This window comes from Leucopleurus acutus, assembly GCF_964270905.1.
Source record: "Leucopleurus acutus genome assembly, chromosome: 11".
In the NCBI taxonomy this organism is placed as follows: domain Eukaryota; kingdom Metazoa; phylum Chordata; class Mammalia; order Artiodactyla; family Delphinidae; genus Leucopleurus; species Leucopleurus acutus.
The window spans coordinates 41076765-41088236 of NC_139152.1; the positions used below are offsets into that span (position 1 = coordinate 41076765).

The 11472-nt window shown below is 53.0% G+C and overlaps 1 protein-coding gene across 1 annotated transcript; it reads left to right on the plus strand.

The window, feature by feature from the left end:
* Window positions 1-307: 307 nt before the first annotated feature.
* On the plus strand, window positions 308-2872 carry AQP6 (aquaporin 6; the record flags this gene model as incomplete). Its single annotated transcript, XM_082850670.1, has 4 exons — window positions 308-700; window positions 1486-1644; window positions 1905-1985; window positions 2660-2872. The coding sequence occupies 4 exons, from the start codon at window positions 308-310 to the stop codon at window positions 2870-2872; spliced, it is 846 nt and encodes a 281-aa protein (XP_082706796.1).
* Window positions 2873-11472: the final 8600 nt, after the last annotated feature.

Consider the following 11472-nt stretch of genomic DNA (forward strand, 5'->3'; position numbering starts at 1 on the left):
CTCCTGGGAGGTTCCAGCTCAGTGCCCGGGGAGGGCCCCCCTCCTCCGGCCGTCAGGTGAGCTTAGGGTGGAGTGGGCATGTGAGAGCCACCCGTCATGCCACCCCTACTCCCACCCACCCAGAGGCACATAACCCTGTCAGCCCGCCCCCTGCCAGTCTGACCACACAGTCCTCAGGGCAGCAGCACTGTGGAAGAGCTGCAGGCTGGGGCCGGAGCAGCCCGGAGACAGGAGACCAGGGGAGGCAGAGGAGATCAGAGGGAAGAGAAACAGGCCCCGGGAGCAAAGGCACCAGGACCTGGATGCCATGGAGTCAGGCAGGCGCAGCTTGGCCAAGACGCTGGTGTGCCGGCTCTGCACGACCATCAGCAAGGCTGTGTTTGCCGAGTTCCTGGCCACGGGGCTGTACGTGTTCTTTGGCGTGGGCTCGGCTCTGAGATGGCCCTTGGCGCTTCCCTCTATGCTGCAGGTTGCCATCACCTTCAACCTGGCCACGGCCGTGATCGTGCAGATCACCTGGAAGGCTAGTGGGGCCCACGTCAACCCTGCTGTGACGCTGGCCTTCCTCGTGGGCTCCCAAATCTCCCTGCCCCGTGCTGTGGCCTACGTGGCTGCCCAGCTGGCAGGGGCCACGGCGGGGGCTGCTCTGCTTTACGGGGTCACGCCCGGGGACATCCGAGACACCTTTGGGGTCAACGTGGTAGGTGTGGGGAGGGGGAGGGGGCAGGTCCATACAGGTGGAAAGGGGGGAGGGCCAGGCTGGAGGAGAGGGGACAGGGAGGTAACAGAGCAACACCTGCTCTGGGCTGGGACCCGGGACCCAGGGGAGTGACTGTGGCCTTAGTGCAGGGAGAGCAGGAACAGGATTGTGGTGCAAGGCACAGGGGGAGCAGGAAGAAGCCACACTAAGGGACAGGAGTCGGAAAAGGACCAGGCATTTAAGGGTGGGGGTAGGTGGGGAGAGGTGGAGCTGTGGGTAGCGGCAGGGGACCCTGCAGGCACTTCACCTCCCCGGGTCCACCCCACGTCCCCCGCTCCTCTGTTGTCCCATGTTCCTCCCTCCCCAGCACCCTGAGGCCTGTCTCACTCCCCCAGATTCCTGTAATCATCTGTGTTCCACTTACTTCCCTGAGTCCCCACCTTCCACTCCTACCCAGGGCCCCTCCCAGGCAGCTTGCAGACATGCATCGCGCATCTTAGCTTCCCCAGCCTTCCTGCTCCCACCAGTCCTGAGCCCCCGCCTCCCCTTGAACCACTGGCCCCAACCGAGCCGTGTAGTGGGTGGGGTGCCACTCGCTTCTGCAGGGAGCAAGTGTCTGGGGCTCACCTGAACCCCACCACACAGCTCTCCTCAGCCCATTAGCTCCTTAAGTCCTGGGACTGGCGGTGGTGAGGCCTCTCACCCCTTACAGTGAGGAAATGAGGCCCAAGGGGTCACCAGCCCCGGGCAGAGCCCGCCGGCTCCAGTGTAACCCCCTTGCACAGGTCCGGAGCAGCGTCTCCACGGGCCAGGCGGTGGCAGTGGAGCTAGTCCTGACCCTGCAGCTTGTGCTCTGCGTTTTTGCTTCCACCGACAGCAGACAGACTACTGGCTCCCCAGCTGCCACGATTGGAGCCTCTGTGGCAGTGGGCCACCTCATTGGGGTAAGGGGCAAAGGGGACACCGGGCCCATGTACCCACTGGTCCCTCCCTGGGGAGGCTGCAGGGGCCCTGAAGGCGAGGAGGTGTCCTTCCCTGAGCCCTCGAGTCTTGGGGCCAAGGCTGTGCCCCACACTCCAGGCCCCGGATAGGGTGCTACAGAGGCCAAGCCCGGGGCTGGGGCTCTGAGCCATGGTGGAGGGCACTGTCCCCTCCCAGGCCTGCCTTCAGCCTCCTCACACCCTGACCTGCACTCACTCCCCAGATCTACTTCACCGGCTGCTCCATGAACCCAGCCCGCTCCTTTGGTTCTGCTGTCATCGTCGGGAAGTTCGCAGTCCACTGGGTGAGACCCTCTGCTGGCAGCCAGGGGAAGGGAGAGGGCCCCAGTGGCAATAGGGACTTTCACCAGCAGGAGGACCACAGACACTTGGGGAGACAAGTCCCCCTGCCACAGACCATCTTGACCCCCAGTGGAGGTTTCCCGAAGCTCAGAAGACCGGAGCCAGCATCCTTTCTTTACAGCTTCAAAAAGTCCGGGGTACCCAGTGGACTGGCAAGAAATGAGCCAGGGCAGGAGCTGCAGGCTTGGCCCAGGCCTCAAGTCCTGGCTGTTTCCTTATTCACTCCTTCCAGCTGGACCACTTTCCAAACTTGGATAAAGAAAAAGACAAACAGAAATAGACACACACACACACACACACACACACACACACACACACACACCCCAGCAGGGACAGGAAGAGCACTAGCCAGGGTTCTGGGCTGGAATGGGGAAGGCGAGAAGAGAGAGGCAGAGGGGTGGCGGGGAGCCTGGCCCAGCCCCGTGGGAGGCAAGGTCCCTTCACCTGCGGGGACTCAGAGTGGGAGGTCAGGACTTGTGCTTCTCAAATTTGCCACCTCGTGGATGGCTCCAGGGTTCCTGGGAGACCAAGTCAACACTGGGAAGCAGGTGGCGTCCCAAAACCACCCTATGGTCCTGACGGCTCACGAGCAGGGTATCCACTTCTGCCTCCTCAGATCTTCTGGGTGGGACCCCTGACGGGGGCTGTCCTGGCTTCGCTGATCTACAACTTCATCCTGTTCCCTGACACCAAGACCCTGGCCCAGCGACTTGCCATCCTCACAGGCACTGCGGAGGTGCAGGAGGTAGAAGGGGTGGGGCCCCAGAAGAAAGAATCTCAGTCCAGTTCAGAGGACACTGAAATGGAGAACGTGTGTCAGGTGGCATAGAAGCTGGCCCCTGCCCTCACACTTCTGAAAAGAGCCCTGAAAGTGGGCAGCATGCTTCGTGTAACCGGACTTCAGGTTTTCCTGGGGGGGCGTGGGGCTTGCGAGGTGGGGTAGGGAGGCTTGGCCTCTTGTCCTAACAGGGTGGGCGGGGGATCCCTGGCATTACATTTCTAGATGGAATCGGGGAAGCAAATCTGCTCAGTTTCCTCCTCCTACCTCTCTTTTAATGGGACAGAGCAGAGCGAGGCAGGGGGAATTCATGATTGCTCTCCCTGTCTCTCATCTGTCTGGACCCCAGTGGGGGTCCTGGGCTTCCAGGTCCCCATATCTTGGAGAAAAGGGAATTTGAGCCCAGACAGACACTCTGCTTAGAGACTGAGGGCTATGGGGACCTCTGGGAATCCCAACTTCTCACCCCACCCTTGGGGAGGAGGAACCAGACTTCCCCGAAGAATCAGACCCTAGGACAGCCTCTGCACTCCTCAGAGGGATGTCTCTGCTCTTGGATGAGGACGGGGGCTGTGGCTCCCCCCTCAGACGGGGGGGCCTCCTGAGGCCAGAGACTGCCCTCCCAATAGATCTTCATTCCTTTCTCCTCCAAATGCTCAGCAGAGAGCCCCTCCCTTGGGAAGAGCTGACACAGAGAGGAACCTTTTCTCCGGCCAGCAGAGGGGCATGATATAGGCAAGGGAGGTTCAGGCCGGACAGGCCTTTCTCCCCAGGTGCTCTCCTGCCTTCCACTCCACAGCCCCATTCACAAGAGCAATCCTGAGAGGGGAAATGTCCTATCCCAGCACTCGGTCCCTGACCTGGGCCTGAAGAAGCCATCTCCAGCCTCATTCTCAGCTCTGCCGGGATCCCCAAAAAGCTGTTGAATACGTCCCAAGGATGGTAGGAACTCAGGAATGACGCAGGAAACCAAGATTTGCAATTCAGTGCCTCTGAAGTATTATCTGAGTCTCACCTTGTTTGTTAATATTTACAAGCTGTGGTAAATCTACTCTGCCTGTGATTTGGGGTCCTGTCTGGATCTCCGCTTCCTCAGCTGTAAAATCTCCCCCAGAGATTGATGTTAAAACAAACAAGAGGTTGGAAAATGTTTTTGGAGGTTAAAATGCTAGAAAAACAAACCTAATAAATGATGATTATTGTTGCTGTTACTGTAATTATTGGGCTTGAATACAATTGCTGTTGGTAATGGGAGGAAGGAGGCCAAGAAGGGAGAGGGAGATGACTGAGAGGGAGGGAAAACAGAGTAGGCTTTTCTTTTCATCTGCTTTACTTACCAAGGGTCCTGCCTTCTTCTCTCCTGGGCCTACTGACCTGGGAGCTTTGTGAGTGTGTGTGTGGGGGTGATTGGGGGAACAGGAATCAGGCTGGGGAGGGACCCTGGAATGAAGAGACAAGCCAATAAAAGTCAGTTCTTCTCATCTCTATCGTGCCCGTCATTATGGTACCCTGCGATAGAACAGCCAAAATGCACAAAAAAGATAGGTCCTTTTCCACAATGTCTCCAAAGGGGCTGGAGATAGGGGAGGGGCTGCCAAAGTCTCCCAAGGACAGGGCCCAGCCTGTGACAGTGCAGTGGCTGAGTCCTAAATGCTCGTGGCCACAGCAGCCGTGTTCTGTAATATCGTCAGTGCAGAGTACTACTCACATCTCTCCAAGCTGGGCCCCACTCGTCCATCGTCATGATCTCTCAGAGCCCAGGGCTTCCTGTGCCCTTTTATGAGCAGGGACAGCTGGGCACGCGTGCGCACACGTGTCTGTGTGTGTGTGATTGACTTGCTAAAGGTCACCCAGCTCGGTACCACAGCCCCCCAAGGTCTCCCCAGCTCCCAGCTTAGAATTTTCCAAAATAGAGCTCCAGGGGGGCTTATACAAACTGCAGCCAGAGGAAGGAAGGAAGCAGGAACTAGGAGGTTGAAGAGGGCAGGGGGGTGGAGCTCCCACAGTAGGCTCTTAAGCTCCTAGACAAATCATCTCCACATCCCCAGAGCCAAGCACGCAGTGGGTGCTCAATAAAAGTTTGATGAATGAATGAATGAGGCTGGGTGGCTGGGGAGGGGAGGTGGTAATTGATCAAGAGGAGAACTCAGGAGTCATAGCTCTAAATGAGCCAAGATGACAGAAGCTGAGAAGCCTATGCTCACAGGTCAGGGGAGCTGGGAAGAGGGTGCACAGCCACACTTGAGCCCCCGCCCCTACACCAGAGGAGACTGGGAAACCTCTGTCCCAGGGACTTCCCGGACAAGAGGGTAAGGGTGATTGCCTGAAGAGAAAGCTGGGGGCTATTTTCACAAATAGTTCTTTAAAGCTGTTTTCTGTCATAACAGACTAGAGCAAGAGGAGACAAGCTTCATGAGAGGTGAGGAATTAGGTTAGAATCTGAAGAGTATCCAAAGTTAGACACAGGAATGAGTAACCAAAGGTTAGCTTCTCCTTCTCTGGAGCCCTTTAATAGGACAGCCGGCCATCTGCTTGGATGTGGGAAGGGTTGGCCTTGGGGGGCGGGGGCAGATCTCAGCGGTGCCAGCCAGGGGCTTCGCTTCACAGGCACAACCCCTGAGCCTGGATGGGGGGCGGGAGCCTGGGGAGGGCAGAGACCCAACCAGGCAGACCCCTGGTGTGCACTCCCTTCCTCCCTTTTGTCAGGGGAAGTTTTTAATTAATGGTGTGTAATCTGATCTGGCCCTTCTCCCCGCTGAGCGCTGCCTTCAATCAGCAGAGCCATCTGCAATTGCAATTCATAATTCTCCCGAAAGGGAGGGGGGCCCGGGGCGGGCGCCTTGGTGATTAATACAATTAGCCTTTTATGTTGATGATTGTCTTAGCAGGAGCAGATGATGGGAGCACAGAGCCATGGCTGTCGCATCCCCATTGGCTGGCAGGAAGCCCCTCTCCGCTCCCCCCCCCCCCCACTGCCTCCTCCGGGTGTAAAGAGGACAGGTCTAATCTGGGACTACACTGCACAGTGGAGGCGGCTCCACGGAGGGGCCAGGCTCCGGGACACATTCGGGCTCCATGGACTGAGAGGAGAAGAGGAGCACAACGATGATCCGGAGACTTTCACTTTCCAGAGAAAATCACTTTGACCTGAAGGAATTCTGTGCACCAAGGTTTTTTTTTTAAAAAGGCCATGTAAAGATAGAATAGGGGTTGAAAGGGTTGAAAGAGTTTAAATACAGGCTCAGGCACTTACAGCTGCATGAACTTAAGCAAGTCACTTCAGGATCCTGAGCCTCACTTTCCTCATCTGGGAAACAGGGTCTGTTCATAAGCGTCTGGAAGAACCTTATGGGGCGCATGTGTTCAGCACTGCGCCTGACACACAGCCCTCGATCAGTGGTGGTTTTCACCATCATGGTAGATTGCCATGCCCTCTGCCAATGAGCTCAGCTGTTTCTCCTGCAGTTTTGAACACGGCCAGACTGTTACTAAAGAAGGGATCACTTCCTTCCCATACCCTAGGCTTAGCTTGAGTAAAGGAGAGAGAGAGAAGGAGGGACGGAGGGAGGGGAGAAGTCAGAGCTAATCAAGATGAAGCATCCGGCCAAGCGGTCACCACCTGGGCAGCTGGGGCAGGGGGTCTGCACAGACACAGAATCACTTCTCAGCGGGGAGCAGCTTCACATATTTAGTACAAGCTGCAGAGGGGAGGCACGGTAAGTGAAGGGGTTATGAAAGTGGGGAGCCCCAAGACTAACTAATAGGCTACAGTTAATGGGCAGCAAAGGGGAGGATGAAAATGTTTCAGAGCTCTAAGTCAGATAAAGGGGCAGTTTTTCTCAGAGCTGGGGGTGGAGGAGGCCAGAGACAGAGGCAGGGACCAATAACTCCCCCTGCGCCCCCGTGGGCAGATGGAACAAGGCCCAGCCAGGCCAGGGCCCAGCCCCGGGTCAGAGGAGAGACCAGGACAGCAGTCTAGGGCAGTGTCCGGTTATGGAGCACCAGCCTAGAAGTGCTTCCCCAGCCCCGATTATGCTTCCAGGCCTCTCGAGCCGCCCGGTTCACGCTGAGACCTCGCTTTCATGTCATCACCTCTGAGGCTCTCTGAAGCCTCCAGCTCCTCCCCACTCTGAGTTCCCACAGCACTCTGCACCCACCTCCGTCCTGGCACTGAACACATCACTTCATAGTTATTTGAACACCTCTCTCTACCCAAGCAGGAAGACTTTCTTAAGCAAAATTGTATTTTTAATCTCATCTCCAGGCAACAGGTTCCTTAACTTGGCCATCTGTCCCCTTTTTTGTTGGTGCCCTACCATGGCCTTCCAGTTTCTAGTGAGGAAGGACCTCTGGTGTTCTGGATTTGGTGAGCCAAAGGTTTGCACAGATTATCTAACACCTCTGTGTTAAAGAACCCTGAATGTTTCAGTACTATACCGTGATTTCAGAACTCCACCAGAAGGTGCTATTATTTTGGTCACAGCCTCACTGATTCATAATGGCTGCTTTTGCCACTTCCTCAATTCAGGGGTCACACGTGAGGGCTCTGGGGGTCATGATTGGGACAGAGTTTGATCCTCTCCTACAAATTACTCGTCTGCTTCTTCATGCCAAGCATCCTGGGGTTGAGCCTTGCTTTTCCTACACCATAGCTTCCCTCAGACCTGGGGAAACTCCCCATTTTAATCTTTCTCTGATCACAGCGAAGTAGCAGCTTCCCTCACCTCCACATCTGGTCTAGCTAACAGCCTATCTCCCAAGAACAGCTAACATTTCCAACCCAAATAATGTTGATAATAAGATGCACCGCTATTGTACAAGCCACTAAGAAAGAAAAGCACTGCATTATATGCCACAGATTATAAGTCATCTCAATACTCAGGTATTAAATTGTATTTTTAAGTGCATTTTACAATCAAGGAAATGATCATTTCTCCTTCAAATCTTGGCTCTTTAAGTCAGATTTGGGAATGGAAGGCCCAAGGGGGGACACGTTGGAGGGGCTCAAGTCTTCTTCCTTTAAAGGGGATGGACACCATTGCCCTTGTATGCTCTCAACTCCTCTGCACATCTGTTGCTATTCCAGCTTTTGAATACCCAGCTTTTGGTGCCCCTCACAGCGACCATCTCCTCTCCTTCAGTGCCAGGGAGTCCACTGAAGAGAACCCCACTTTTCTCACAGAGGCAAAACAAAACACAAACCCTGCCAAAGCCGGGACTGCCATTTTTTATATCATCACCTAGCACTCCAACACCATTTATCCAACCACTTCCCACTCTAGCGGGTTACCTTCCCCTGAGCCTCCAGGCCAATGCCCCGAGATTAGTTATTTCCTCCTAATCAGGCTAAGACAGCACCGTTAAGCTGCCGACTGCAGGCAGTTCCCATTAAAGCAAAGCAGCTGGAAAGGGCTTAGCCCTTTAATGCCAGCAGCTGTATCTCCACAGTGCGGCTGCTCTGTGAGGGGCTGGACTCTGTCCAGAAGCATCAGGCATTTAGCCCCAGTCGATGTATATTAACCTAGGAGGAGAGAGCAGCCAGCTCCCTGGGAGGAGGGGAGGTGGCTCAGTTAAGCACATCCACCCACAGGCTTTGCTTTCCAATAAGGAGGAAAAATCCCAGCCCCTTGGTAGTGTTCACTCTACTAAAATCTGGACCAACGGTATCATCTCACAGGCAGAGCTTTCTCTGTAGCAAGAACGACTCCATCTTTAAAACTCACATAAGGACAGATCCACTTGTCAGTTCTGACAAGACTTTAGGCCACTAACCACACACTCATTCTCCGTTGAACTGATTTTTTCTCTGAGGTCTCAAGTGTTGTTTGGATCCCAGGTGTGTATACATGTGGACACAAACAGACGGGCTTCCTCTTCTCAGAGAGCACTGGGCCCTGGGGTTGATGAGGGAGAAAGCTGAACAGCCCTCAGAAAGCCCTGGCACAGAGCGGGCTGCGGAAGAGAGATCACTTGAAGACTTCTTACTCAAAGCCAGATGGTGAACATGAGACGGGGTGAGAGCTAATGCCACTCAGGGGGAAAGCCAATAAGCTAATCCGCTGACACGTCTCTAAAAGCAGGATGATGGCTTTCGCTCAGAGACTTGCCTCTTCTTGGCTCGAAGCTTCGGAGCACACAAAATGCTCACGGGTGGTCTGAAAACAGACTCCCACCAGGAGCAACCTTAAGCTCCTCCTCCACCAGCTCATCCTCCACCTTGCACACAGAGCTCAGCCCCGGACCACTGAGCCCAGGTCCTCCATCCTAACAACAAGCCAACGTTAAGACATTCTCCTATCCCAATGCTTTTCCCAGCAGCCTGGGCCTTCCTGCTCTTTCTGGGTCATCTGTTGAGAGCACACAGGCACATCCACATACAGCCCTGCGTGGAATTATTTACATACCTAATAATGTATTAACAGGCCCCACGAAGCTGAGGAAGTCTGAAGTAGCAAGCACCACAGCTGACCTCCAGAGCAGGAGCTTGATCTCCTGGTTCTAATCCCAACTAAACTATAGTTTATGAGAATTTGAGCCAAATGACCTCTCTGAATTTTTCATCGATTGGGATCATATCAACTATCCCGCCCACCACACATGGGTGTGCCGAGGTCAAATAAGATGATAAACGGAAGCAACCAGTATACTGTACATCACCGTATTATATTTTCTAGAGGCTTCTTTTTAATTCCATCTTCATTGATGACCAGAGAAGATATTAACTGGCAAGTGCTTTATGAGAAGTCTAAATATCCATTTACATGTGTCTAAGCCTAACACACAGATGGTGTCCAGCCATGTGAGATGCGAGAGTAATGCTGTAAAAAACAGTGCAACTAAATGAAGCCTGGCAAGTTACAGAGGGAGAAGGTATACAAGAGGAAAAAATTCCTGCTTCCAACTCTGTGTCCCTGAAAAGTGGCCTCCTTTCCCATCCCACACGACTGCAGAGGACAAGGCTCCCACACACTGCAAGGTTATTCTTGGTGACGTCAAGCTGTCTTCAGCCTGACTTCGTGAACAGAAACCATCAACAAATAGACTCTGAAAACGAGAGTCTAATAAATTACACGAGTTAAGGACCTCTTGGCCTGGGACTTTCACTTATTTACAAAATATACCAGCTACAGGGACAGATTTTTCTTAATTACTAAATTCTTAGGTTAAGTGGCCACTCTCCAAACCCAGTTTATACTAAAAGCACAATGACTAACATGCCCTGACTCTGCACGCTTAAAAGCTTTTCGCACCAGTGGCTGAAGCCTGAGTCACAACTGAGATTACCATCAAAGCACATTGATCGAGAACCTACTGTGTGAGCTGTGCCGACTTGAACACTGAACTCTGTGCCTGCCACCCTTGCTTCTCAGATCTGGACGCCACAGCAGCTCCCTTCCCCGCTCCTGCTGAGAATCTAAGAAAAGGTGATGCATGATTAAGCAAACTGGTCAGTATTCCAGGCACAGCAGTTGGTCTCCCAAATGCTTTCCAATAGGAAACCATATACCATATGTATATGCACGTGTGTACGTCTGTCTACCTACCTGAAGCGTGAGGTGGGAAGAGAAGCCCTATAAAACAAAAACAGCAAGCCTGGGATCTCTGCTCACTGCACTCACGCAGCACTCCTTGTCACTTTGTGCTGCCTGATAACTTAAGCACGAATTTAGGAACTCAAGACCCCTTTCAATGCCACAGCGTCAGTTCACAGCCAAAAATGACTTTTTTCCCCACGGTAAATCAATTGAGCATCCTTATAGTCCTCTGATGGAAACGCATGATGCCTTCTCACCCTCTATTTCTGCAAGCAAAGAATTCACCTTCTTAAGAAAAAAAACGTTAAATACCAATAAGAAACACAAATTGTTGCCGCTAAATCAAACCATGTAATGCTTGCCCAGTTAAATAAGCATCAAACTTAGGAGACTTACATAGATTGATGGAGGTGAATGGATTTAAAGATGTGAATATTCCAGCTATTAGCAAGTGGGGTAATAAAGCTAAAATGCATTAAAAACAGAGTAACAGGCAGCATCAGACATGTTTAGGAGCAGGAGGTGGGGTGACACCCACTCCAAAGCCCCTTCCATAGATCTCACATCAAGGGAGCACAATTTAATTAAGAAAGCCCTCGAAATTCAAGCTGTTCCACATGAAGTACTGTTAAAGAAGCTGAAGGTTGGTACATATTTCCCTCTGCCAATATCAGAATTATTTTCATGGCTAAGGTCTCGGCCTAGCCCAAAAACTGAGCAACTGGCTGCCAACACTTGACACACAGGACCATTTCCTTTTTCGTTAATGGGCCATCAGTTCCTGCATAGCATCATCTTGCCTTCACTGACATTATACAATCCATTTACTTCCTCTACATTAGTGACTTAAAATGCACCTTGGGGAGATACCACAGAACAGCAAATATGGAGCCAGGCCAACACCAGGCTTGCAGAGACATAGGAGATGGCATCTAGGACAAAGTTAAAAAAAACAACAAAACGTAACAGGCCTGTGTGTCTGTGTGTAAAAGGGGGTAAGGGTCTCGAGACGGGACCCAGCTTCTGTCAATTTGCTGAGGCAGATGGGCCCTGCTGCGAGAGCTGCCACCTCCTGGGAGAAAAGCCAGTAGGTTGCCTCCTCTCTCTATTAAGCCT